The sequence below is a fragment of the Penicillium concentricum genome (assembly GCF_028827145.1).
Source record: "Penicillium concentricum strain IBT 3081 chromosome Unknown utg000001l_segment0_segment0, whole genome shotgun sequence".
Taxonomy (NCBI): Eukaryota; Fungi; Ascomycota; class Eurotiomycetes; order Eurotiales; family Aspergillaceae; genus Penicillium; species Penicillium concentricum.
This window is the reverse complement of record NW_026622754.1, coordinates 6,208,319-6,235,717: the sequence shown is the minus strand read 5'-3', so window position 1 is coordinate 6,235,717 and position 27,399 is coordinate 6,208,319. Positions and strand designations below refer to the sequence as shown.

Genomic DNA, 27,399 nt, shown 5'->3' with positions numbered 1-27,399 from the left:
TACATAGGTAGATACCTAGGTACTAACCCTTCTGGCGTTCTCAAGAATCCCGGAACAAGCAGAGTCATTTATCAAATACTAGAGCATCGACCTTTTCCCAAACGCCTCCTCCGACACAGCATCGGGCTATCGCTTTGCACCTTCTACGCAGCTACTCTACTCGTATTCACTTCCACACATGGTTTCACCTCATCTAGGGCCGCTTGGTGGCCTATCTATACCTAGAATCTAAATGTACCCCTGTAATTTCCGAGAATGGCTAGCTGTTGCATCTGCTTCCCACTTGTTTCGCAAGGCCTGGGTTTGTCATCTAAATGTGTTTGTATCCAGGGATCGCTACACAATGGAGATTTATATGAAGAAATAATGTATGTGATTCCCATAACATAGGATGAATAGGAGAAGAAAGAGAAAGGAAGAGGGAGAAGATAGGATCTAGCTACTCATCTATAGTTGCTGTCTCCACCGGTACCTGATCCCTTATGTCACCCCATATTGGGGTAAAAACACGCTGGGCTTCCACAATAATTCTTTTCACTACAGTTGCCCCGGTTCCAACAATCAGTCGAATCTCTGCTAGCAGGAGACCGAGAGGAGAAGTTGGGGTATAAGTCGGGGGATGGAGCGCGATAGAGTGGATCAACGAAGTCGGGGGATGGAGCGCGATAGAGTGGATCAACGAAGTCGGGGGATGGAGCGCGATAGAGCGGATCAACGAAGTCGGGGGATGGAGCGCGATAGAGCGGATCAACGAAGTCGGAGTCGGGCCAACTGAAAGCGGGCGAAATGGGAGTGGAGGGCCTTGTAGTTTGAGCCATGGCCACTTCTAGTTCTCTGATTTGTTTGGAATGGCTCTCTCCCATAGCCTCTAGCCTCTTTTCTTGTTCTCGTTGAGCCTGAACACTTTGAATTCGCTGCATTTCGATTTTCTCCTCCATATGTTTTCGATTTTGAAGATTTGTCTGTTGATATGTCGCTAATTGTTCGGCGTGCCGCTTTCTCTCTCGTTGAAGGATTGTCTCGCTATTCCTCTTTTGCTCGTTGAAAAACTTTTGGGCGGCGCTGGCAGTCTCCAGCTCCTTCGCAAACATTCTTGCCTGTGTTTCTTGGGCCTGAGCGCTTTGTATTTCTTGCCGTTTGAATCTCTCCTCCATATGTCTTTGATTTTGAAGGTTCGCCTGTGCTTGTTGAGCCATAGCGCTTTGTATTTTTTGCTGTTCAATTTTCTCCTCCATCTGCCTTTGATTTTGAAGGGTTGCCTGCCGTTGATATGCCGCCAACTGTTCGGCGTGTTGCTTTCTCTCTTGTTGAAACATTTTCTCAAGAGCTGCGAATTTCTCCTGATGCATTGTTTCCATGGTCACTTTCAATGCCCTTTGGCTCCTCTCCGACTGTATCATGTGCGCCCTGAGTTTGTGTTGCTCGTCACGAAGCAACTGATAGGATTCCTGATCCTTCGCTGCTAGAGCTCGCTCCATCTCTAATCTCGTCTCGGCAAATTCCTTCCTCCATTTCTCCCGTTCTTTCAGAATCGCGCCTTCTACCTCTTTTCCAGCCGCAGTCTCGTCTAGCCCTTTGTTTTCATTGACCATCTCATTTTGGATTGCGAGAGTCATTGGGTGATTTGACGATTTGGTACTTGCAAAGATATGGATCAGTCGCATTGCGGACTCTTTTGTATTCATGTGCCGACGAACTTGCGATCCTTTGTTGATCATAAATCCCCAGAAATCGGGTGTGTTTATGAGCTCTGCTTCTCGTTTCTCGGCATCAGCTAGAGCAACATCCTCCCACATTGTTGTGGCGAGGATAACGTTCTTGGCAGCATCTTCGCCGCAAAGCTGCTTGAACATGCGAAAATTTTTCTTTGCTGACCCCTGCATCCGGCGATCGGTAATTCTATGGAGGTAGATAATCCCATGTAGTATCACCTTGTTGGCGAAAGAGTTTGTAAGCCATGTTGCTATCTCGCGTAGGATATCGGTGTCACTCCTATTAGTATCATCGAAGCCTGGAGTATCCACCAGATATACGCTGACTGTATCACTATATCTGCATTGGTACACCTCAACTTCTTGGGTGCCTTGTAGGAATGATTAGCCTAATATCCACCAAGAAGACTTAGGACTTCCTCGAAGGAGAGGTTCTCACAAGCTTGTAGAGCATGCCCTATATTGACTGCTTTCTCGGTGAGAAGTGAAATGAAAGTGCTTTTTCCAGCCCCTGTAACCCCCATCACAGCAATGAATATATCTGTACTCCGAGGTTGAAAGCCGTCTCGAAAATCAAATGCAGGTCCTTCAAAGGGCGGAGCCTTGGTGTCATTTGAGATTGAAGATTTCGAAGCCGAGTCGCCAAATCGCAGGCTTAATCGAGACTTTTTCTTGTCATTGCCAGGGGGGTCAATTATAGGCTTCTTCCCGGTACTTCTTGAAGAACGGCTACTAAACATCCTAGGAGCGGTGAACACCTAGAGAATAGATTGAGTGCCGATGAACGTAAACCGAGACTCAAGTGTTCTCTGAGTAATTCTTTTTCTGGTATACAAGAGAGAAGAAGTACTGCATAATATAGAATTCCCAATCATCCTATTATTGGTTAGGGCAGATTTTCAAAGGAAAAGAAATCTTAGTGCCTCTATGCTTATTACGCTCAGTCCCCGTCCTGTGACGTGGACACCGCCATTTTTCAATGTGATGAGAATGCCATGTCACGAACGCTGTCCGAATGACCATTCAGCGTGCAGCGCATCCTATGCAGAGCCTCACTGTGCTATCTCAGGGACCATAAAGGCCTCGCCGACAGTAAGTGTGACCCCCGCTGACAGTGCAACTAGTCCCAATCGGATTGTGTCTGTGGGTAGGGAGAGTGGGTTGAATACGAGCGAAACATGTTAGTTTCACCTAATACCGTTTCCATGAATACAGAATAACGAGGGATGTTTTCAAGATGTATAAATAATAAACAATTTTATCCAGGGACCCGAACGCATGACACAGTTAGGCTCTTGGACCTTGCGGCGCAACGAAAGTCAAATGTCCTCAGATCTCATTTCCAACAACCCCAGGGGTTGCAACTGTATTGCATCCTGCATACACGCCACTTTGCTTTTTCTTCCAGTAATGTGAATACCAATAATTTATATTAATTGATTGATAGTATGCATCTCTCACCTTTTTCTGTATTTAACAGACTGTATGCATTTGAAAGAATACTGTATTTCAAATCGGTGGCGTGCATGCAGGATGCATGCATTAGGGGACCTTCTCGCCCGGGCTGTCGTGGCAGGGTACTATGACTGTATAGTACTATGTAACGTCAGCAGAATTTCTAGCAGATTATATACTGCATAATGTGGAAATCATTGCTCAATCTTGTTGATGTACGTGACTAGAAGCAATGTTCAGCTTTCGTGCTCCCAACAACTTGTCAACACCCTGGCACTCAATGGGAATTTACTGGATCAACTCAATGAACTGTTGTATCGTTTTCATCAATAATACATGCAATTGTGTAATATAAAGCAGGATAGCTGATTATTTCTACCCAAACTACCCGCTATAAGATACGAGTAAAGCACGCACTTCATCTGCACATTTGAATCTCCCCCGTTTAAGAGTCTTATTAGTGCTCAGTCTGGTAATTTGTCTGCGCTGCATGGCGTCTATCAGAAAACCGGAAGGTCCCGAAGTAGTCAGAAGTGTTCTAATACTAGAGGACTTCTCAATGAGACTGGTAATGTAATCTCTATGAAGGATCAACGCAAGAAAATCTCGTAATACTGATGGATACGTGTCGGAGGACGCGTGCGACAAATCGCTGTCCAGCTTAACGCTCCTTACCAATAAGTTGAAATCTTCAATGATAAGGATCGCTCGATATGATGAGGGTAAGACTGTATCGACGATATGTTGGATTAGCGTAACAGCCGCCCGAATTGACGTCAAGGTTCCATCCAATTGCTTGATGGCGTCGCACTCCAGAATGAGGGCTAATGTTTTTGGATTGGTTGCATCAGTTATGAGATAACCCAGTAACTGGGATAGGTAACAATAACACAAGGCAAGTAGCATTGTTGGTGAAGCAATATCATCGCCATTTGCGTCCAACCTGCGACAACGATAATATACGACTGGGAGTTCCAAATCATGGCTAACTCGCATTATGACTTTGCTCAAAATTGTCGCATAACTTTCACAAAGCCAGAGGGAACGTGGTGAAGAGGAGCTGGAGCCAGACGAAATTGTCTCTGCTGATCCTAACCATGCACCGACCACACGAGTTGTGGCTGAGTCCATGCGGAGTGTCGAAATTTCCGACGACCTGCTGGAGAAGCCCTTTGAAAACGCTGATTCAATGCCGTAGGGCTGAAGCTTTGCCACTAAAGCAGTAATCTCACTTTCGTGTTGCGCTGTTCCAGTTTCAATCATGGGCTTCGCATCCAGTGGCATTGGCATCGGTCTGGCTGCGGGTATCTCACCCATGACCAGAACTATATCGGTCACAAGAGTACGAAGCTCAGTGCATATAGCGAATGTTTGATCTTGTTTGAAAGTGACACGATCGAGTTTCAAAGACAAAGATTGGTGGGCGCGTCTTTGATTTTCCTTACAGTCAACCCTCTGCAATGACGATCGCAGGATAGAAAAACACATTATAAACTTACATATTATGATTATGGGAAACTGTATTCAACTGCGTCAAGTAACCCATCACCTCCTCCTTTCGTTTTTTGACGTCAGTCTCCGTCAAAAAATGCCATCGCAGCTTGTCTCCCTGACGCTTCATTTGGTCAATGATTGGCATTGATGATGGCTTTTGATCGAGACGCATGTATTTCTTTAACGCACTTTCAAACCGTAGAACGGATTTCTGCAAATTCATGATGACTTCGTTCAATATATTTGCTTCATCGGCCGTGAAACGTGGGTTTTCATTGCCATTGTCGGGTGTCGTCCAGGATAGTATCAGGTCCAGGTTCGCATCGAGAGTCCTCAAGAAGGACTTAAAGTCCTGGTACTCTTCTGTGCTGCTCGTCAAGGCATCATATACTTCACGTGAGAAGGAGAGGCTTGCTATGATATCGCCACTGCTCCAGCCGAAGGACATGTCTGCAGTAATTCAAGGAAGATGTTGTAGAAGACTAAGATTTCAATCCACCCCATTCTATAAAATAAGTAGGGTGAGAGGTATGTGAGCTCCGTAATACCCAGCTATCTTTGTGTACTCAGTCCAGCTAAGCTAGATGAATTCCAGCCCAAGTCAGATACGGATGCGATACGTCTCGGCGTAATCTTTTATTTGCATAATTTTCGGAGCCGAGTCAAAAAAAAAGCAAAGACCAAATTGACTAGAGTGAAATCGGATCTCACTGCCTGAGATCTACGGCCGCATTTCCGTCTGTATCAGCCCCAGACGCCCATTCTCGTATTCTGTCATTTTCGATTTATTAGATATATCTAGTTTATTCGCCTACGGATCTCCAATTCAGATCCTCTCTTAGCCCGAATTACTTTTAATTCATACGAAAGATAATACGACAAAATATAAGCAATCCTTGGAAAAGTTATCCAAAATATGGAGACCAGAAGGCCGATTCCACCCGCGAAAAGCCCCAGATTAGCAGGCCGGCCTCTATCCCCATCTTCGAGTACCGGGGAGACCAATAGTCCATGGTCTTCTGTGAAACCAACAGTTCCTCTAGGTTAGTATTGTCGCTTTGAAATTGACCTAACCGATCCTAATTTTACTCGCCAATAGTCAACCCTGGAACAAAAGATGTAGAGCTTTACCAGGCTCCAGGGACCCATGTCAGCTCCCCCAAACAAGATCAACCAATGCAGCTATCCAATGCACGCGTGTCTACGGTACATAAGGAATACACCCTACCTATTCTTTATAAACTGTCGTGCATGGATATGGAGCATCGAGGCACAATAATAAATCGGTTTAGCGAACAGGCCTTTTCAGGCTTTGACCACGAGCTTGACCAACCCAACCGTCAAGATCTGGCCGTGATTGATGTGATATCGAGCGTCCATGGTACATTCCCCGAAGGCAAACACAGGCGCAAGAATCAATCACGAAAAAACTTTGGGACCCCTTTACTGGAAGATGATCGAGCCCCATTTGAGTTAGGGAAGGACTTCATTGTACGCTCGAAAGACAGGGCTCCTTCAATCAGGGTCTTCTCTCCGCAGATTATTGAGCATATACGAAACGAGCTACGATATTATCCTACACTGAATATTCCCGACATTGAGCTTATTGTCCACCCTCCTTACGAACCCTTGGCCTTTTGCCATGATGGGCTCGTAGCTGCAGCACAGGATGTGGACAAAAATCTGCCCTCACCTGATGAAGTCAGCAATTTGGGCAAGACTCGAAACCACTTTCGTGTGCTTTTAGATTGGTTTCAGCCTTACTACCAGAAAGAGATAGAACCGGAAAAAGATGTCCATCGGAGGGGCAAAGCAACATTTCCAAACCTCTGGCTCTTATACAAACCAGGCTCCACCGTCTTTGCGGGCCAGGGCAAATCCATCAGTTTTTACAAGGTCTTGTCTTTCTCTCCCAAAGACGAAAAGCACGAACGACGTTGGGTGCTGTCTGTCTGGGGATTAGATTTCAATGGGCTAAGACTGGGCCGAAGAGCCAAGACATTTGAAATTGCCGAGTTTGAAGGCGAGAAAGCTATTAAGCAGTTGCCCGTGAAGCCAATTCGACACATGGAACAAGATGATGGGGATGAAGAGGCCCTTACCGAACGCGGAAAGTCATACTACCAAATTATTCGACAAGCTCCCGTCCATCTGCAGTACAAGGGAGCTTTGAGCGGAAATAATCTCCTGCAATACTCGGGGAAAATAATGATTGATCCTACAAATTATCCTGCGAAACCGAGGTTATCATCTAATTCCCACCTGCGCATGCTGGGGACAGCTGCACCGTCATCCCCATCATCTCTTGATAAAAGAGACATTGCCTCTGATTTTGAGGAGCCAAAAGATATGGGTGGAGGTCCTCTGTACTCCAAATTCAATGACGTGGTATTGTCGGAAGAAATACAGCCAGGAGATGAGGAAATGTATCTTCTCATGCCTAGCAAGATTCGGGGTTTTGCCCTGGGCAAAAACCAGTGGGCGGAATTTGACATCAGCGGCGTCTACGCGTTGGATCCAATGTCGGCACCATTCGGGAGTCTAGCGATAGGAGACACAGAATTACATCTAATTCGGGCTTTGGGTCTCACCGACTTCACCCTGGATAGAGATGATACTTTTCGGAATGACTTTGTTCAAGGAAAAGGCTTGAATCAGGTCATTCTTCTGCATGGGCCTCCCGGGGTGGGCAAGACGTTGACCGTGGAATGCCTGGCCGAGGAGCTAGGAAGACCGTTATTAAATCTTACCGTTGCCGACATTGGAACAAAAGAATCGGAGATGGAACATCGACTCGCAGGTTGGCTTGACCTCGCCCAGCGCTGGAACGCGATCGTGCTCATTGACGAAGCCGATATATATCTCGCAAGAAGGGAACGAAACGAGCTACAACGTAGTGCGTTGGTAACAGCCTTCCTACGCACTCTGGAATATTTCATAGGCTTGATGTTTCTCACCACCAATCAACCAGGATTTATCGACGATGCGTTCAACTCCCGGTTTCATTTGATAATTGAGTATCCGCGATTGAACGAGGAGCAAAGGACTACCATTTGGCAAAGCTTCCTACATAAACTACACCGCGATCAGGGACAGCACAACCAACCAACCAAGATCCGGATCAACGTGCTCGGTGATGTTCAGAACTACTTGACTACGAACACAGATGTCAAGGCGCTGGAGCTCAATGGACGGGATATCCGCAACGCGTTCCATGCGGCAATTCAAATAGCCATCCACAGAACAGATGAGGAGAACCGGAAGCGGTACCGGAATCAAGGAATAGGGCAGCCGATGACGGATGTAGACCTCACGGTCAATGATATAAAGAAAGTGATTGATAACAAGGCCGCATATCGAGCATACCTGACCAACGTTCACGGCCAGAATGAGGAAGAGCGCGCTCTAGATTATGGAGGCCGACGAACTTGAACAACAATGGGCATCGGGGGGTTATGAGTTTACCATCATGAATTTTATGTGTTTGAATTGATTGTCTCTGCACTTGTACACTTTTAAGTGATATCTAAGTATCTATGGGGATATATCTTAGATCTCTCTGACCTCCATACAAACCTAGGTATTTCAATATTTCTGGGTGTCTACCAGTCTATAAAATGAACCTTTTGATCCCACACAAATCTATGCATCTCCATAATTCTAGGCGGCTTACTAGTTCACAATTTATGAACTTGAAGCTTTTGATCCCATACAATATGGAGTCCCCTGGATTTGTATGGACACAAGGTTTAGGGCATGGTGTATTAATAATTTACAGTACACTGTATAGAGCGGTGTAGAAGGCGGTGCTAATTCAGGCACCAAGGCACCACACCTTCCGAAAATGGAGCTATACCGCTTCGTAGATCGGGGCTTCACTATGCGCGACGCCGACATAAGGTTTCATGCATATTGTTCCTTATTATTCTTATTATTCCTTCTACTCCGTAGAGAGTTTCTCCTCGGACTGAGGCATTTTTAGGTAATTTCACACTCAACGAGCATCTGAATAGCCGCCGTTCCCTCGCTGTCAAGGCGTTAGCCCCGGTATCCACTGCCCGATTTGTTTAGACTCGGCCTGTTGATACATATACCGACTTTCTATCTTTGAGGGTCTACTTTGTATGTACTATATGTTGTGTATTGCTTCCACATATTGGGCCGTTTGAAATCGAACTGCAGCCTCGTGTCGGGTAGGATATTATGATCTTATTAATGGGGTCTCCTTGATTGTTTTCCCGATGTACCTACATGTACCTACATGTCGGAATTTGTACGGACTCCTACCAATAGCCAATTTCGATGACTAGTTAATGCATACTAACCTAGCAAAATATGATGACCGGGAACTATTATCGTTCTTGTATCTCCGGTTCTCCGGAGTATGACATCAGATAACTACAAATCGATTTCTATGTTCCATACAAAAGAAGCACACAGTACGAAGTACAGAGCACAAGTACAGTCCTGGACCCGTGAAACCCTTGCGCTGTCATCATGAAGGGGCCATGTATAGGAGTCTTCGAAACAAGGCAGCATGCGTCAAAATGCTTTGACAGCCCTGTGACGCGAGACATGGAGAATGCAAACATCGAATGACCTCACTCTATAATTGAGAGTCTTTGGCAATCCGTTTTGAGGGTTGCCGAGGTTAGGGTTCACGATGAGCCTCATTGATACATGTACTAGATTAATAGCCCCTGTATGCCAAGCTGCGTTATAATCGGTCAGAACTATCAATTAAGCTATATTAAATATCCCCTATAGTTATGTTAATCGTTTTATTCATGAAACGAACCATGACGATCCCTGGCATCCCGCATGGCATTCCATTCCCCCTGCGGCACGTCCCACTTTCCTCAAGGTAGATCGGCATGTAAAACAACGCGACTTTCTCTACGCTTTATATGGATCGCCTCGTTCCTCTAATGCCAATTTTCACAGGCTATGGAGCAACGCGACACATACTATGACTTTCTACCTCGTCACCTTCTGCTGCGCCTTCGCTGCGCTGGGATCATTCCTGTTCGGCTATGATTCCGGCGTGATCTCTTCCAGTATCGAGCAAGAGGCCTTTCTGCGCCAATTCGGGTCCCCAACTCTATCTGACACAGCCGCCGAGGTCATCATTTCGTCGTATACCGGTGAGACTCTATATCCGTCAGATCTTACCGCGATCGGGATCTAATTTTCGCGATCAGGTGGCGCAATCGTGGGCTCGGTCCTCGTCCCATATATTTCGGATTACTATGGTCGACGAATGGCTCTCCTCATCGGCGGTCTTCTTGCCGCTCTGGGTGCTGGCCTACAGGGAGGTGCGGTTAATATCGCGATGTTTATCGCTGGTCGATCTATCGCGGGTCTGGCAATTGGGCAGATGTCTGCTACTATTCCCGTTTATTGTGTAAGTCGAATACACACGGACCTGCTGCTAAGCTTTATCTAACGTGAGCCCAGAGCGAGGTCGCCCCGCCACAGATTCGGGGGATGTTGGCTAGTATGCAACAATGGATGATTGGCTTGGGGTTCGTGGTTGCTGTGAGTATAATCCATTGGATTTTGCCATAATACAACTGACAGGTTTCAAGCAATGGGTGGGATACGGGTGTTCCCTTCGAGGTGGCGCCTTTTCCTGGCGTTTTCCACTCTCCTTCCAAGCCGCGCCAGCAATAATTCTCACCTGTGGCAGCTGTTTCCTTCCCGAATCGCCAAGATGGCTCATCGAAAAGGGCAGAGAGGGAGAAGGCCGCTCAGTCCTCGCCCGACTCCATCTCAACCAAAACGCAACCAACAACCCGCTACTCGAACACGAGCTCTTCCAAATCCAAGAGAGCCTAGCATCCGAGAAGCAATTCGCCGTACGATCCTGGCGCCAACTCCTTCTCTCCCCGCGCTGGCGACACAGGATCATCCTAGCCTGCGGCTTACAAGTATTCACCCAGTGCTCCGGCACAAACGTAATCTCAAACTACGGCCCACGACTCTTCAAAACGCTCGGCCTTACAACATTATCCTCCATAATGATAATGGGACTCTGGGGCGCGCTAGCGCTGTTTTGGAACACGGTCTTCATGCTCTTCATCGACAAAATCGGGCGTCGGAAACTGCTCATCCCATCACTACTTGGCATGGGAGCATCCCTGTGCATCGAAGCCACGCTCGCGCGGTACATCGATTTCAACGACCCCAGCGCCAACCCACATGCTCTTCGAGCTGCCATCGCCATGTTCTTCGTCTTCTCGTTCTTCTTCACTGCTATCGGCATGATCTCCTGGATCTACCAGTGTGAGATCTTCCCCACGCCCATCCGAGCGCGCGGCTCGTCCATGGCGACTGCCACGAACTGGAGTGTTAGTCTTATCTTCACGCAGTGCTCGCCTATCGCACTGACGAGCATGGGGACCAATTATATTTATTGTTTTGTTGCGTTCAATTGGGCGGCGATGGTCGCTGTTTGGGCGTTTTATCCTGAGACTGCGGGTCGTTCTCTTGAGGGGGTTGAGGAGGCTTTCACAGCACAGTTTGCTGATGAGCAGTCGGTGCGCTCTTTTGTTGTTGAAGATACTCCGGTGGCTATTACGCCGCGATCGCAGATTCGGCATAAGGGGATGCATCCCTTGTCGATGCATCCTACTTATGACACTGTCAGTATCGGGAGCAGTCGCAGTGGGTCTGATATTGAGATCGGAACCAAGGAGGCTTAGATTGTAATTGTACGATATAGAATTTATGAAGAGACGAAATGAAGTCAAAGAAGCAACCATTGATGAAGAAATATAAAAAGGTATTATATCATCCGCGCCAAAGTTTAATGGGTAATAGGCTTTGTGTAGATGGATGCTTAGTACATCTGCCTACGCAAACTCAGTTTCTGCTTCTGCAAAATACGTCAAATATCTTGGATGTCACGGTATCGTGCTGATTGTTGATATACGTAGTGGTATTGCTGTTTTTTCCAAGTCGAATGATCGGACTCGTCTTGCTGAGAACTTGGATGTGCTGGGCTTTGATATGACGCAAGTAGATTGAGGCTGTTTCGGCTTTGGATAGGGGTCTACGGTTTAATGATCCTGGGGTTTACTTGCCTAACTACCCTCTTCGGAGTTTTGCTTGAATGGGATGAGAATGTGATAGAAGATGGATTAGCATAGTGTTTCATCGGGGCCACCTGCTGCTTTGAACGCGGAAGTTGATGATACTATGTCCCGGTGGCGGTTTCTTGTGGAATGAGAGCATATGGGTTTGAGTGCATGGGCAAAGCGCGTGTGGAAATCCAGTATTCAATACTCTATACAATATATCCCTTCTACCTCTATGTGGTCGTCTATTTTTGTGTGAATCAAATCAAAACCCCTAGATCACAACTAGCAACAGATAATTAACAGCGAGTCATACAAAACTCATAAAACATTTGGCAAATTGCCGATATCGCTTAAATAGGCTCATCACGAGGCTCAACAAGGATCTCATTGACAGAGACATGCTCAGGTTGAGTCAGGGCGTAAACAATGGAGTTGGCAACATCGGAAGGATCGAGGATCTTCGCTCCGGTTGGCTCTCCGAATTTCTTGACGGCTTCAGCATCCGTCGACATGCCCAGCAGGTCTGTGGACGTGTTTCCGGGCTGGATACTCGTCACGCGCAAGCCAGCGCCTGCGGTCTCGAGGCGGAGGGCTTGGAGGGTGGCCTCGACGAAGAACTTGCTGGCCGAGTACACACCGAGACCAGGGAAGACCTTACGTCCAGCATCGGAGGAGATGGCGACGACATGGCCGCGGCCGCGCGAGAGCATACCAGGAACTGTCGAAGAGAGAGAGTGCAAGAGACCCTTGCAGTTGACGTCGACTGTGCGCTCCCACTCGTCCATCTGGGTGTTTGCCATCATGGTGAAGTACATAACACCAGCGCAAGCAACCAAGATGTCGACTGGACCGAGCTCCTCGCTTGCTGCTTGGACGAGAGCATCCACTTGAGTCTTGCTTGTGACGTCGGTTGATCGGAGGATACACTTGACGCCGTGAGCTTCGACCTTGCGCTTGGTGCTCTGGAGAGCATCCAGGCGTCGAGCGCCAAGGGCTACAGCACAGCCCTGCTTGGCTAGGGCGGCTGCTACCGCCGCACCGATGCCCGAAGAAGCACCAGTCACCACAGCGACTTGGCCGCTGAGTGGCCCCTTCGCAACCTCTGTGGGTCGGTTGAGGGCATGCTGACGAGATGGGGCCCGGGGTAGCCATCCTCGAGCAAACCAATGCCGAGTGTAAGTCTCCAGCAACAGGCCATCCACCTTGGGACGCTCGATAACGGCCCGGAAAGGCCTGGTCAAAGCGTTATCAAGGACCACGATGTCTCGGAGGAACTCGACAGTCGGCATGCCGCTGCGAAGAATGTCGACGGTAAACGAACCATCGCCACCCTTGGCTGAGCCTCTCTTCTCGAACCACAGGGCTACCCACTCATCCCATGGGAGAGGTTGTGTCTCATAACCAAGCTCTTTGAGGTCCTCAAAGACCGATCGAGTATTGACCGGCGTAGGATCTCCGAGATGGAACACCGTTTGGTCTGTCTGAGTCTGAGTGGCCAGATGGACAATAGATTTGCTGACAAAGTTCACAGGGGTCATCTCGGCACGCCATCCTTCCACGTCTGGGGCGTATCCAAGCTGGATGGATTCCACGATCAATGCAGTGAGCAAATCCCACGCATTGGCGGAGCCTGTGACACTGTGACCACTGATGGTACCACACCGGTGAATCTTGACTGGCAATCCACGCTCACCAGCCTTGAGAACAAGCTGCTCTGCAACCCACTTTGTCTGACCATAGCCATCGAGCAGCTTTTTGGGGACATCTTCCACGTCCAGAGTGGTAGTTTCGGGCCAGCCATTCTCACCGGATGGTGGCAAGACGCCATTGGTAGAGACATACTGCACGGTCGCGCCACCCTTGGCGGCCAGACGAAGAATCTCTCTGGTTCCACCTACGTTTGCTCCCCGAAGTGCAGCGTAGGGGTAAACAAGGTTGACGGTGGCCGCAGCATGAACAATCACTTGGACACGAGCGGCGATGTTCTCAAATTCTTCCGGACCCAGACCCAGTCGAGGCCGAGACAGGTTACCTGGTAGAATTTCGAGACGCTCCAGAATAGAATCGCGCCAGAGTCCCATGTCCAGGAGGTTCCTGCGGATTCGAGCCACACCTCCGGCTTGATCATCCTGTTCGGGGTCACTGAAACGCACAAGACAGATAATTTTGGCCGAGGTGTTCTCAATCAGATCATTGAGCAGGAAAGCGCCCAGGAAACCAGTCACACCAGTCAAAAGGACCGTGTCAGCCGAGGCAATTGAAGTGATCGCAGTATTTGTGGGCTGAATATCCTCGTCCAGTGTGGCATCGGAAAGCAGAACCGCGGGCAGATTTGCTTGTACTTCTTCGGTGTGGCCATCTCTGACAGCACGCACAGTCTCCAAGTGGCCGGAAAGAGTTGTGTTCTCTGCAAGACGAGGAATAGGAACACGGAAGCCGAAACGTCTGGAAAGCTTGGATGACAGGTCCGCTAGAGACAAAGAATGTCCGCCCAGGTCGAAGAAATTATCTTCGGCCTTGATCAGGCTCTTTGAGACTTTCAGAACAGCCTCCCAGATTGCTGCAATGTCACTGAGACCAATCGGGTCCTTCCCACCGCTTTGCTCACTGCCGTTAGGGCTGGAGCTACGAGGTGAAGGAAGGTTCTTCATATCGACTTTGCCGGAGACCTCATTAGTAGGCAACTGATCCAGTGCAACCCATAGGGCTGGGATCATGTATTGCGCGAGACGGTTCTCAAGGACACGACGCGCGCTGGGGCTGTGGCCGGACTCGTTGATCACGACTGAAGGGCGATCAGAGGCAGCCTCCTTGTCGGGGACAACATATGCGACCAGTTGGCGTTCCAGTCCATCGCCGTACGCAGTGACCACGCACTGACTGACAGCCAAGTACTGGCAGATGTCACTTTCGACCTTTGCCGGCACAACGGAATATCCGCGCAGCTTAATCATTGCGCCGACACGACCAGTGATTTCAAGGAACCCAGAAGGCAGCTTGCGGGCCAGATCGCCCGTTCTGTACATACGAGCACCGGGTGTCGAATCAAAGGTGTCCGGAGCGAAAGCCTTGGCGGTGGTCTCGGGGAGGTTAATGTATTCCCGCGCCAACAGAGGACCTCCGATAAAGAGTTCTCCCGATGTTCCTTCCTCTACCTCCTGTCCATCCTCGTTTAGAACGTAGGTATGTGAAGGAACAATCGATGGGCCGACCGGGCAGTAAATAGAGTCGCCATCAACCATATCACGAATATCTCCGCAGGCAATCTCATGCGTTTCACACGCACTGTAGCAGTTGAGCAAGCGGGCATTGGGAAGAATTTTAATGGCCTTGCGGGCAAGATCGGTTGTCACCACCTCACCGTTCAGCCAAATGATGCGCAGATCAGGCACACGAGTACCGAATCTGGGATAGCGTGAAAGAACGGTAGCCAATAGAGTGGGTGTCATGAGTGTTTCGGTGACCTTCTTAGCCGAGAGCAGATCAACCAGAGCTGCGGGGTCATAGCTCGTTTCGTCGGGCACAATAACCACCGTAGCTCCACGCAGTAGCGGCCGCAACATCTCCCAGATGAAGAAGACATTACATGCCACCCGATCCCCTGGTTGTACATCCTGCACTGCAAATCTCAAATCGTATGATAGTACCGGGGCGCGGTGTGGATTGGCGATTCCCTTTGGTTTTCCTGTTGTTCCTGACGAATAAGATACAAACGCCAAGCGGTCCAAATCATCATCTGCCGGCAACGGAGAAGGTTCCTTGGCGTGTCCATTGATCTCGGCCACGGGCGCATCCAAGGCAATTAGCGGCACCGGCGCTTTGATTTTATCGGCTTCGGACTTGTGGGTGATAATGACGGCGGGACTAGCGTCTTCGATGACATCCGCCAAGAGGTCCGCGGGGTAAGCCAATTCGAGAACAAGGAAGGCACCACCCGCACGGAGCGCTGCTAAACAAGCAATCACGTAATGTGCGCTGCGAGGAAGGAGTACACCCACGAGGGTGTCACGGCTCACTCCATAGGTTCGTAGGCGACTGGCAAGAGCCTCAACTTCTTGATCCAGCTGGGTATATGTGTATGTCGTGGTCTCATCTTCCAGGGCGATGGCATCTGGGGTTGCCTGCACCTGTCGCTTAAAGAGTGTGGGCAAATCCTTGGTGATGTCGAGGATAGCCATTTCGAATCACGCTATAGTCAAACGCCAAAGTTCACTAAATAAGGGGATGTGAGTGTAAAGTTGTGATCATTGGAATCTGTACAATGGAGAAAAAGGCAGAAAACAAGAAATTTTGTTGAGATTCTAAGAGCTTCGAGAGATGGAACCATTAACCTTTCCTGGGACACCGTCGCGTGGGGTTATCTCCGGGGCTTATCGCGCCTCCAGATTTTCTCCAACATTCCAAGTTCACGAGGTATTATTTCAATGTTCTATTACATGTTATATTAAAATATCATGTTCATTATGGTTCAATCTTCTCTCTATACTCTGTACTCATTCATCTTAGATCATACTTTACCCTCAACAATAATAAATCACATGTAATTTTGGCCCCCACTTAAAGATTTGCATGTGAAAGTCCCCTTTCCCAACACTTTGGGTCCCCCTGAGAGCGTCATAGCTTACAAGGTTTGCAATGTGGCAACTTACTAGCCCTTTAAAATATTTTTTTAATAACGATGCCCCCTAAAGAATTGCCGTGGCGCCGATCTGGGCGCCGATATAGGTGCGAACTGGGCTGAAATCCAGGCACCAAAACGCACGGACCACTTTAAGCATCCCTCCAGGGCTGTTCTTTTCTACCTTTTTTTGAATGTACTAACAGTATTGTCCTGGACAGGCAGTGGTGTAAGTGACAAATCCCTCAAAATATCTTACAATAAGGCTTCATCTTCAGGCACAAACTAAGAATCTTGGTACGATCGGCGTTGTCTGTCGCATACTTATGGAGCTCTCGACAAAACCCATCAACAGAACCGTTAACTAAAAAGATCATCCAGAACACCCATCTACATTTGCAAATATAGTTCACATTGTCGCCAAAAAAAAATAAAGTCTGATACAATGTATCAAACCACGTGCCCACATGCCTACCTAGGAATAGTGCCACGGCACGGAACTTCCCGAGATCTTACCTGGGATCCTGCGATATTCCAAGGTTCGTACATAAGCGATGGTTTTTCCCCTATAGGTTATCCATAGATATGTTGAACGGATACACAATAAAAGCTTGAAATATTAATGCGATATATAAATATTAACTGAATCCTGATGTTACATCATCTATGGAGCAATTGACGACTATAAAGCTGCAAGTGTACCTTTCACGTGTCCACAATATCCATTGGAGATTTGCACATCGCTCGGGTCATCGTGAACATAAGCCGTGCCATAATTAGAGCCAGCTGAGCACGTGCTTCCTGTAGTCACATAGCAGTAGGACAAAGGCCCGTAATAGTAGGAGAAAGCGCAAGTGGGATCTGTTATGCAGGTGACACAGCAATGGTATGCAGAGTCGGTGTTACCGACCCCAAGATTCTGGCCAGGGACATGGCTGACCTCGAGTGCATAGATGTATTTGCCTGCGAACGGGCCGTAGTCTGAAGAGAGAGGACTGCCAGCGATGTTGTTGGTGGCACAGGCAGCGTAGAAAGATGTGGTGGTTGTGCCCGCTAGAACAGTGGTAGTGGAAGTGACTGTGGTTGTTTCAGCAGGAGTAGATGTTGTCTCGGTGATGGTTGAGGTGGCGCTGAAGCTCAGTGTAGTGGAGACATCTGAGGGAACAATCACTGAGCTGCTGGTGATGGTGTTGATGATGGTCACTCTGGTGGTAGGAGTAGCGGCGGTGGAGGTAACGGGTGATCCAATGATAGTGGAGACAGTTGTGGTCTTGATGATCTTCTTCTCATGGCACACGACTGCTTGAGGATACTTCCAATCATCCACCCAGGGAGAGCAATCTTCATTCTCTTCCAATGAGCGCTTGTAAGTAACAGAAGGAGGTAGAGTGTCTACAATCGGAGTGAAGCCTGCAGAGGTGGCAATTGTTGAGGTGCTAGTCGAGGTACTCGAGAAGACTTCGGCGACGGTTATGGTGACAGGAGCAGGGGTTAGAGTCAATGTCGCAGTGTCAAACTCAGTTGAAGTTGTTGAGAAGGTATCGGTGATTGCATCAGCCGTGGAGGTGATGATAGTGGTTTCATAGTCCGTCACTATCTCGGTCGACACAGCAGGGGTGACCGTAACGGTTTCCAGAATTGTTGAGAGGACAACGACGGGGGTACGGTCATGGATCGTTCGAGTGATGGTTGTGGTAGGCACAACCTTCACCGAGCTAGTTCCTAGCTCTGTTCGGCAATTTGCTGTGGCCACAGGAGCTTGACTACTGGCTGGTGGAGAGCTGGCTGCAGGAGTGTTGGCTGACACCTGGCCGAGTAGAAGGCCTGCCGCGAGGGCAAAGCGACGAATGGACATGTTTATTTTTCAAAAGATGTTATTTAAATGACTCGGAGAATTAAGTTAATTGGAACATGCTCGCACTAAATACTTCCCCTTTTCTGTTGGGTAGGAGTCTGGACCGGCTATTTTCACCACCACGATGTACAAATCCAAAACAAGTCAAAAACAAGCGAATGGAGGCGTTAATGGCGTCAATAGTTTAACTCAAATTCAGGAGAAAAACAAGGAACCGGAGGTTTTCGCCTACGTTAACTTAAGTGCTGGCTTTGTTGTTGTCGGTGTCCCCGTGTTGGACGAGTATGGAAACCTTAAGCGACAATGTATATACGAGGACATTTCCTCTTCATAGCTTCATTGTGGACTTTGGATCTTTACACTCTTTTTGCTTTCCCAGTCCAACTGTCAGTCATTCATTTTTGTTTGTTGGATCAGTCACTCTTTTCCGCTGCTTTCTAATCATACTGTCAATCGTTCAATCCTTTCAATTACAGTCAAAATGGGTTCCTTTCTTGTTCGAGGGTGGATTTTGGCCGCATTATTTGTGCAAACCAGTCTCGCCACGACAATTCTTGCTGAGCCTACTGTGACTCCCACTCCTACTGCTGTGGGGACACACCATAACCAGCATCAGCATCACCACCACAATCACCACCATTGGTCTCATATCCCTAGGCCTATGCCTAGTCGCAAGCCTTGTCCTGTTCCTTCTTCATCAGCAGTTCTCGCTTCCAGCGTGATCCCCACTCCAACTTCGGCCCCTGTTTCTACTCCTTTTACGAAACCATCTGTTGTTGTGTCTGCAACAGACTCTCTTTCAACTGGACTCGGATCATCTTCTTCACTAGTCAGCATCTCGGGGTCTGCCTCTGATAGTAGCACTACAACTGTCGCTTCTATCCCTACATCGACCTCAACTGGAGCACTTCAGTCGAGTGTGGCTTCTGGGTCCTCTACATTGGAGTCGACCACATCAACGGTTTTTTCTACCCGCACCGCTACCATCACCGCGTGCCCTACTACTGTCCCTAACTGCCCTGTCAGTTCAAAGACAACATTTGTGACTACAGAGACAATTCTGGTATCCACTACAATCTGCCCTGTCACTGAAACTGCCGGTCCTACCCAGACAGCACCTGCTTCTCTATCGACTGGAGGTTCTGGTGGCTCAGACTTCACAACTTCCACCATCTATACTACTCGCACTGCCACCATCACCGCATGCCCTTCTTCAGTGACCAATTGTCCCCTGAAATCAAAGACCACACACTTGGTCACTGAAACCCTGGTTGTCTCCACCACAGTTTGTCCCGTGGCAGATGCTACTGTTACCGGCGCCGTGCCTACTAAGCACACTACATCTCCATCTGTCACTGAACCAATTGGAGGTGGCGAGGCTTCCACGCTGACGACATCTATTATCTTCACGACTATCACGTCCACCGTCCTTGCCTGCCCTGAATCTGTGACCGATTGTCCTCTGAGATCAAAGACCTCTTACGCAACCACCGAGACATTCCCTGTCGCAACTACTATCTACCCAGTCGTTGCAAACCCTCAGGCTACCGATGTTATCCCCGGATATCAATCTGGCCCAGTTCACACAACGACCATCATCGTTGAATCTTGCTCCGACGATGATACCTGTACTGGGTACACCAACACTATCGTGATGACCCAGACCAACGCTGCGGAGCCCACCGCGGCTCCCTCTCTGTATACCCCACACCGGGGCTCTGGTGCTGTCTCTGCCTCCTCGACTCCTTCGTGGCTCCACAGCAGCCGCCCTAGTGAAATAGCCACGGCTGCTGTTATTACTCCGACAAGTGCAGTAAGTCCGGTGTACACCGGAGCTGCATCTCTAGGTACTCAATCGTCGTTGATGCAGGTTGTGGGTACTATGATGGTGATTCTGCTGGCGATCTATATCTAGAGACTTGTTGGGAAGATTAGATGTAAAGTTTGTTTGTTTTGGTATTTTGTCTTCACTTTAATATTTTGAATAATTTTGGTTAATTTTGAATCAAGAGGTTCTCACATTCATGACGTGAGTTTAAAGATACAGAACAGACTCGGGCTGGTCGGGGCCATAAGTCTAACTAGGTGACAAATGAGAAGTCGATGGGTGGTGGTAGCGATGCTGGTACTATTGGTGATACTATGAGAGATATCATGGAGTGAATAGTGCTACATGATCATACAAAGATACGAAATTATGGAGAATGCATATAATATAGCACAGTATTTTGACAATTGTCCCAAATTCATCAATAATTCACAATATGTATAAGTAACAGCGAGGGTATATACACGTAACCCCCAAAAAGGTGGTACAAGAGAGTAAAAAAATATACATATGGAAACATAAAAACATAAAAACAAATACAGTCATCTGGCCCAGGCCAGTGGTATACATCACTCAGTAAATTAGCGCATAAGATAGGTAGTCGGCTGATCAAGGATCTCCCGACGAAGATCCGCCTCCCAGAGACCCACCGACGGCTCCTGTACCTGGAGGGTCAAACATGAGAACAAAAACTCGTTGACGCGGTACCATGACAAAGCACTCAACCGACTAGCAATCTTCAGCATACGACCCGTAAACCACGGGCGCGCAGAGGGCGAAGTAGCCGTTGGAAAGTACTGAGAGAAGTCTGGGAGTTCCTCTACCGGGCCAGCGGCAGCAAAGCCGTCGGCACTGGTGGACCAGCCATCAGGAGTGCCGTCTGTGCAACCGAGGAGGGTTTGGAGCATGGCTTTGACGGAGCCATTCATCCCGACTTCGCTGTCGACCAGGGAATTCTCGAGTGTGTCGAGGAAGATTGCTGCGCGCGCTGGGGTGTTACGGTAATCCCACATTGCGGCATTGAGCGTCATCAACGCAGTTAAGCGGGCGACAGTTTGTTTTCGGTCGTCTGGGGTGGGGAATCGGGCGCCTGGGGGTGCGGCGAGAATTTGGCTCAGGATGGATGTTTCTTGAACTGCGGTGTGGCGGGTAATGTATGATGATTGGGGGTTGTCGCGTTGGTATAGGGCGAGTTGTTCACAGCGTCGGAGGAAGTCGAGGAATTCTTCGCATTGGAATTTGGTCTCGTCTACTGAGATTGGTTGTAGGTTTGGTGGGAGCATTGTTCGAGGTTCGGGGCTGGGCGAGACTTCTGAGAAAGCCGAGGAAGCGGAATAGGTGGAATATGGCGGAGAGGGCATTGAATGGGGAACGGAGGTGGGGTGGGGTAGTAACGCTAAAGACTCAGATGAGACTGGGGCATGTTGGTCGTATTCATAGAAGAAGTTAGGCCCGTGGGCCTCATATCCTGGTAAGATGTAGTTCTGCCAGTTGATCATCATACCGATGCGAGTGTTTGCGAATGCAGCAGGACCACCACGAGCCCGTATCATCTCGCGCGCAGCTCGCATGTGAACGGAGCTCATTTCCTTGTAGCCTGGTCGGGGATCGCATTCCTCCAAGGCTGCGGAACTCAGACAGGAAATGATTGCAGCATCGGAGATGTCATTGGGGATGTCGGAGCGGTGCTCCCGGAGCATGGAGGCATCACGATCTCTGCGAAGAAGAGTATTTTGAGTTTCCCCTTTATTATGGAATATTAGTTGCATGTACGAGAATGGTGTTTTTGGGATGGGATAGTACCTTTCATTGTCTCAGGCACAAAGGCCGATGTATAAACGTTTGCTATGGGTGACCGGTAAGGGGTTCCATAGGAGCAGGCCGGCACATCGTTCACAGAGGGGTCAAATACCCTGTGTCCATCTCGACCCAGCTCTATAGGAAGAGCGTTGAATGGGTCGGTTTGCACATCACTCACCATGGTAGTTGGTGATGGCATGTACTGGTATGGCGCCGCGGAGGGCGATGACCATGAGATATTGTTAAAATATAGCTCAGGGGTCGGGGAACTCTGTGAATGTACATCGACAAAGCCATCCAGTGGAAGAGGAAGATCTTGAGATTGGGCAGAAGATGGCCGGAAAGGGGCAAACGAGGGCATATCATCGGATGCAATCAATGAAGGATCCGACGAGATAGGATCCGAAGCAAACATATCGCGGTTGACCTGGACAATGAGGTCTTCTTTGTATGTAACTTGGTTCCTCGTTGATCTCCTTGCTCGAGGTTGGCCGTTATTGTAGTCACCGTCTGGTTTCACTTTCTTCTCTGATTTCCGAACCGCAGCCCGAGTCTTCTTGGGTCTCCCACGTTTTGCTCGCGGTTGTTCCTCTTCACTTTCACTTTGGCGAGCGCCGCCTTTTTTCTGGCGCATATATTCTTGCATAACATGACGCTTCACTTGGGTTAAGTTGGATCGACTATTGTTCGAAGAGTCGATGAATTGCCACCGGACGGTGGATGCGTCCGGCGCATGGCTGGGGTTATCAAGGGAGGATGACATGGTTGCCTGTGTGAGGACAGGAGGAATATATATGTGTTGTCAAAACACAGGAGCCGTTCGTCTCCTTGTGGGGTAAAGGAAGGACAGTATGGAGAAAGTCTGGATATAATCGACGGGGCGAGTCCAAACCGAGTCGAAGGTCCGTTCTTAAAAGAAAAAAGAATCCAATAATAGAACACCCAAGTAACAACGGGGCACTCTCTTCAAACCATGATCTAACGTAAAAAGGAGTATAGTAACTTTTTAATTCAGATAACCAGGGACAGCAGATTAGTTGGGATACTTCTCCACTCGCCCATCGTCTTTTGACGAACTAGACTAGACTGGAATAGCGGCCTTCCAGGATTCTGGTCGACACGTGTGGAGATCAACAGTGCAGCGAGTCAGAGTCAGGATAACTGCGTAGGTGGGATATGCACCTCTTGATAGCTTGGGGGCCAAATGCGCCGGCGTATAGTGGAACTGTGGCTCCAACTTGGGCTTCAGGGTCGATAAGATCATCCTACAGGGGCCATAGACAAAATCAACTGTTTCCTCCATATTAAGCTAGTCTTGATCTATCAAGCCCATATTTTAGAGCAAGTAGATAGGCTCCACCGTCGTCGAATGCGTCGAATCATCAATTCTATGTGCCCGGGTAGACACCCGGCTCTCTACCCGGTCTGGCAATCTGCAAGTTTGCCCTGAGGTTGCCCGTGAGGTTGCAAATTGAAAAAGGGATCGACATATTCCTGGTGAATTGCTATGGCTGTTTCATGCAATCTTTCATGTATTCAACATTGAAGCGGACCCGCGGAACCAGGTATGGATAGAACCGCACGTGTCAAGACCCTCCCCATAGGGTCTCGGGGGAGCTCCGTCCGTTAGTGTCTTGGCAAGTAGAAGCATTGCATGACTTCTCAGGTGTTTGTGATTTGTTGCAGGAAAATCTGCAAGGGGTAATGTACATGGATAGGTAGGTTGAAATCATTTAAATTTTGTTTTTGTGGGGGCTGAAAGGGAGATCTCTGCAGGGGGGAACTTCGGGAAGTTTCAAGTTCAACGGTGAGCTATCTCTGTGCTATTATTATCTAAGTTGATCATCTCGTCTATATTGTATATGTCGCTTGATTGCGCTAAACTTGATGATATTTAGACCATTTTAATGAAGATTAAACACACAACAAATGCTTCTTATATATAAATACACAAGTTTGAAGTGGCGTATAAACGGCTAGAAGTACAGGGTACAGGCTTCAGATCCCAAACCCTAAGCTCTCAATATCACTGACTCAAGTTTTGATTTAAACTATGAGACTATCCCCAATTCTCCGCCCCCACCCTGCCTTTTTACGCTTCCGACTTGCCCTCTTGGGGTCCTTTTTAGTCGATCACCGGCAAATATTCGTCATATTCCGGGTTATCCGTTAAGAGAAAGAAAAAAAAAAAAGAAATTACCATTCGCTCTCTGCCCTACCAATCCAGGTTCATGAAAAACCAATCTACAAAGCGTTCCTGGGTTACCGTAGCCCCCACCCATGAGGTACATCCTCTAGGCTGTTAGTGTGCTCTAGTGGGCGCGTTGTGGCTTCAAAAATACTGTACTGGTCAAGACAGGCTCTACCTAGGCGAATCTGCCTGAGCCACCATTCCGTAAGAGTTTCAGCGTAAGATAGAACTTCACCGGTGTTTCCGGGGCTGCCTTTAACCGGTAACGAAAGGCAATAGAACCCTAGACTATGCAGGGCACAATCACCAATGATGACATTCCCAATCTGGATCTTGCAAAGGACTAGGTTCATAATCTCCTCGTCACTTTGCCGGTCACACGACATACTCTCGGGCATATGCGCTGTGACCCAGCAGAAGTCCGGTAGGGTGTCGTGAGGATCTGCAATTCGGCCCCTGCCGTTCATGAATACACTCGCTTGGAGTCTAGAAGCGAATGCCATTTTGCAAGTTAGAGAAATCCGTTTTGATTTCTCTCTTTTTTTTTTTTTTTTTTTTTGCTTTGGCTGATTGGCGGTGTAAAAATGCTCTCTGTGGATTTGGAGAGGAACGTGAGGGATTTGAGACCTTCTATACGTTAGGAATATCAAGACGGTTTACAATGGCTTTTTTTCTAGTCTTTGACAAAACTCCACAGTAAAGTCTTCTAGAGCTTTGTGAATAGAGTCTATACAGCTCATTTCTCTTGATTTGTCGATGACTTTGCTTGTTTCTTTGTTATTCTACAATGAACATGACATAGTTCTTAGGGGGTCTAAGCTCTTTCGTTCCATTCCTTTCACCCCATCTATGCAGGTGATTCAAGTTTCATTACCCACAGTACTATATACTAGTGTAGATTCATACATCGGTTATGGATTTTTATCTCTCGCCCGTGCATGGTTGCCACTAACGTCCCACAATATGATATCCACAGTGTCAATTGCAATTTTAATGTCTTAAAGATCACAACTAAGAGCATGTGTGCAAATTGAATAAAGCGGGAAGTGACTATCTTCCGGTTGAAGATATGTAGCAAGATGGACCCGCCCCCCTGATGATCGTCAAGGATTCCTGGATATCTTTAATGCCATGCAGTTTGATCTACCCATAAAGCATGGAAGGTTGACCCATTCACTCTGAAACTTGGATAGTCTAACGGTTTCGAAATAGAAAAGGACAATTGAAACAAGGTTGCATTACATGAGAATTGATGCATATACCATTTTGGGTCATGATCGCCTTGGTGGAGATATGAATGTGGGGAGTTATGCCCTGCAAACGGTAGTGGAACTACTAAAACGCCCAGAGTATAACAAGCCACTATCTGCAGGTCGGCTAGGTCGATTTTTCATCCCGCTGTATATTGGTCAAAATAGCCGGTCGAATGTTCTCTATATGGGGGCCAAAACAGCTAGGTGTCAGGCAAACTAGCGTAGGAGATCGATGCGCAAGCAAGGACAAGGTATCCTAGCGAGAGGAAAGGGGAAAAAAAGCAGCCCCCACGCCGAATATATTGGAGAACCTTTTGAGAGTATTAGAGGTAGGTCAAAGCTCCACCTACAGAGTGCAAAGACTGGGGTAAAGAGAAAGGAGATTCGGAGCCGAGGTTTTTAGAGCAATAGCCCTCTTAGGTACATTATAAATGTACATTGTATTTAGATTAGGACATTTTGAACAAGCTCAATTTAATTGAATCTAAGCAAACGGGATAAACGTGAGCAATATGTACGGCGTACTCCGTCCTGTGGTGCCCTGGTGGGGGAAGTGGCTTTTGGCTTTCCGTCTCCAACGTCCCCCCCCCTTTAGGGCTCGCGTCTGTTATCCGTTAAATCCAATTTGGATGTAAATAATATTCCTCTATTTTAGACATTTCTGGTAAAATGAAGTGTAAGATGCTTAGCATCTAGAATTGGGAATCTACAGGTAGAGACTGGGTTGTTCTGAGTTCTAATTTAGCTATACCTACATATATACGGAGTAAGTACCTATGTCTATTGGGATAGTGGTTCGCACGTCAGTTAGCTGCAGGTCCTAGTGCCCCAGGTACCTGCGCTTCACAGGGGGTCCGTTTAGCACGAGCACATTCCCAATCGCCAATGGAGCTACGGTCTACCACAGACGCGGCATCTTCCGCAGAAAAGAAGATCAATTACTTCTTTAGTCTCACCTGCCTAGAGCAGCAAGCTCCCATAGCTTTTGAGACCCTCTTTCCCATGTATAGGATAAGTTTCGCTTTAATCATTGGCCCGGTCCTGCAGCGCAATATAAACTACTGTGTACATATGCTACCGGCTGATGATTTGGCTCCTGTACCTGACATCCGGGAGCTGTCCGGTTCTATTTTTACTTGAAACGTCTCGCCACATGGTGGCAGATGCTACGGACTATCCCGCCATTCAGGGATCTTCGATTGTTGATCGTTCAAATCCTGTCACAGGATGAAACCCGATCTGGAATGAACGGCTAGTCCGTTACAAATGTCTAGACCATCATGGAGGTCAGTTGCGATGTTATGTGATAAGGAGGCAGTTATCATTCTTGTCAATGGGTTTCTATTTGTCACATAGATGTGTATTATGCCTCACTCGCCACCACCCAGGCCTGCTTGTTGGGGTATATCCCCTGAAACACTGGGAAGTGGATCATTTATATATAGATTTATCCCATTCCTCGCCCGTCAACCTGATTGCTGGAGTATATCATCTGAAACACTTAGAAGTCGATCAATTATACCTTGCTTCCTTCTAGTCTTGGCAGGCATGTGCCAACATTGGTCTCTAGAATGAGACCATATTGAAGCGAGCCTGATGAGAAGCCTGTCATACACTTGTTCTAGGCACAAAGAAGGCAATTGGAGATGACCTAGACACATTCCCCGTCGAGATATCTCGATTTTTTGTTATCTGGACCCGATGATATTATTATCATCTGCTGAATACTTGCCTTTGGCTGGACTTCCACTGTCGCATGTCTCCGACTTTATATGTGTGGGCATCTACATAGCGATGGTGGGAGCGTATTGCTACCCTACTCACCCTTCAATGTGCTGCAGGGCTATGTATGCAGCTAAATATCGGCATAAGTATATCTTTAAGTCTCCGACTTACTACATACACCCTTTCAAAATCCAGCTACAAGTTTCTAATTGAGCAAATCTACAAAACAGACAATACATTTTGGTTGGACAAACCCCATCGTGCACCATCATCCATGCAAGCCTCTAACAACATTGTCCGCTGTACCTTGACAATCATTGTGTCTTTCCATCAAAAGATGATGAGACCAATTCGAGTTGGCTGCGAATTTACCATTATGGGCGGTG

At 47.9% G+C, this 27,399-nt stretch overlaps 9 protein-coding genes across 9 annotated transcripts; 3 read left to right on the top strand and 6 right to left on the bottom strand.

Annotated features, from left to right (window-relative positions):
• Positions 1-485: 485 nt before the first annotated feature.
• Positions 486-2,452, bottom strand: N7517_002390 (uncharacterized protein; the record flags this gene model as incomplete). The annotated part of the gene is made up of 3 exons (XM_056720120.1): positions 486-1,931; positions 2,034-2,083; positions 2,152-2,452. The coding sequence occupies 3 exons, from the start codon at positions 2,450-2,452 to the stop codon at positions 486-488; spliced, it is 1,797 nt and encodes a 598-aa protein (XP_056584255.1).
• Positions 2,453-4,662: 2,210 nt separating this feature from the next.
• N7517_002389 (uncharacterized protein) lies at positions 4,663-5,109 on the bottom strand (the record flags this gene model as incomplete). The annotated part of the gene is made up of 1 exon (XM_056720119.1): positions 4,663-5,109. One exon carries the CDS (start codon positions 5,107-5,109, stop codon positions 4,663-4,665), a length of 447 nt encoding a protein of 148 aa, XP_056584254.1.
• An 809-nt stretch (positions 5,110-5,918) lies between these two features.
• Positions 5,919-8,093, top strand: N7517_002388 (ATP-binding protein; the record flags this gene model as incomplete). Its single annotated transcript, XM_056720118.1, has 1 exon — positions 5,919-8,093. One exon carries the CDS (start codon positions 5,919-5,921, stop codon positions 8,091-8,093), a length of 2,175 nt encoding a protein of 724 aa, XP_056584253.1.
• A 1,537-nt stretch (positions 8,094-9,630) lies between these two features.
• N7517_002387 (sugar porter family MFS transporter) lies at positions 9,631-11,365 on the top strand (the record flags this gene model as incomplete). The annotated part of the gene is made up of 4 exons (XM_056720117.1): positions 9,631-9,805; positions 9,863-10,065; positions 10,119-10,199; positions 10,250-11,365. The coding sequence occupies 4 exons, from the start codon at positions 9,631-9,633 to the stop codon at positions 11,363-11,365; spliced, it is 1,575 nt and encodes a 524-aa protein (XP_056584252.1).
• A 728-nt stretch (positions 11,366-12,093) lies between these two features.
• Positions 12,094-15,921, bottom strand: N7517_002386 (Male sterility NAD-binding; the record flags this gene model as incomplete). The annotated part of the gene is made up of 1 exon (XM_056720116.1): positions 12,094-15,921. The coding sequence occupies one exon, from the start codon at positions 15,919-15,921 to the stop codon at positions 12,094-12,096; it is 3,828 nt and encodes a 1,275-aa protein (XP_056584251.1).
• A 1,122-nt stretch (positions 15,922-17,043) lies between these two features.
• Positions 17,044-18,216, bottom strand: N7517_002385 (uncharacterized protein; the record flags this gene model as incomplete). Its single annotated transcript, XM_056720115.1, has 1 exon — positions 17,044-18,216. One exon carries the CDS (start codon positions 18,214-18,216, stop codon positions 17,044-17,046), a length of 1,173 nt encoding a protein of 390 aa, XP_056584250.1.
• A 481-nt stretch (positions 18,217-18,697) lies between these two features.
• Positions 18,698-20,131, top strand: N7517_002384 (uncharacterized protein; the record flags this gene model as incomplete). Its single annotated transcript, XM_056720114.1, has 1 exon — positions 18,698-20,131. The coding sequence occupies one exon, from the start codon at positions 18,698-18,700 to the stop codon at positions 20,129-20,131; it is 1,434 nt and encodes a 477-aa protein (XP_056584249.1).
• A 494-nt stretch (positions 20,132-20,625) lies between these two features.
• On the bottom strand, positions 20,626-22,613 carry N7517_002383 (sigma-70 region 2 family protein; the record flags this gene model as incomplete). The annotated part of the gene is made up of 2 exons (XM_056720113.1): positions 20,626-21,788; positions 21,848-22,613. Coding segments are annotated over 2 exons (1,929 nt in total), but the record flags the coding sequence as incomplete, so codon positions are not given.
• Positions 22,614-24,106: 1,493 nt separating this feature from the next.
• N7517_002382 (uncharacterized protein) lies at positions 24,107-24,538 on the bottom strand (the record flags this gene model as incomplete). The annotated part of the gene is made up of 1 exon (XM_056720112.1): positions 24,107-24,538. One exon carries the CDS (start codon positions 24,536-24,538, stop codon positions 24,107-24,109), a length of 432 nt encoding a protein of 143 aa, XP_056584247.1.
• Positions 24,539-27,399: the final 2,861 nt, after the last annotated feature.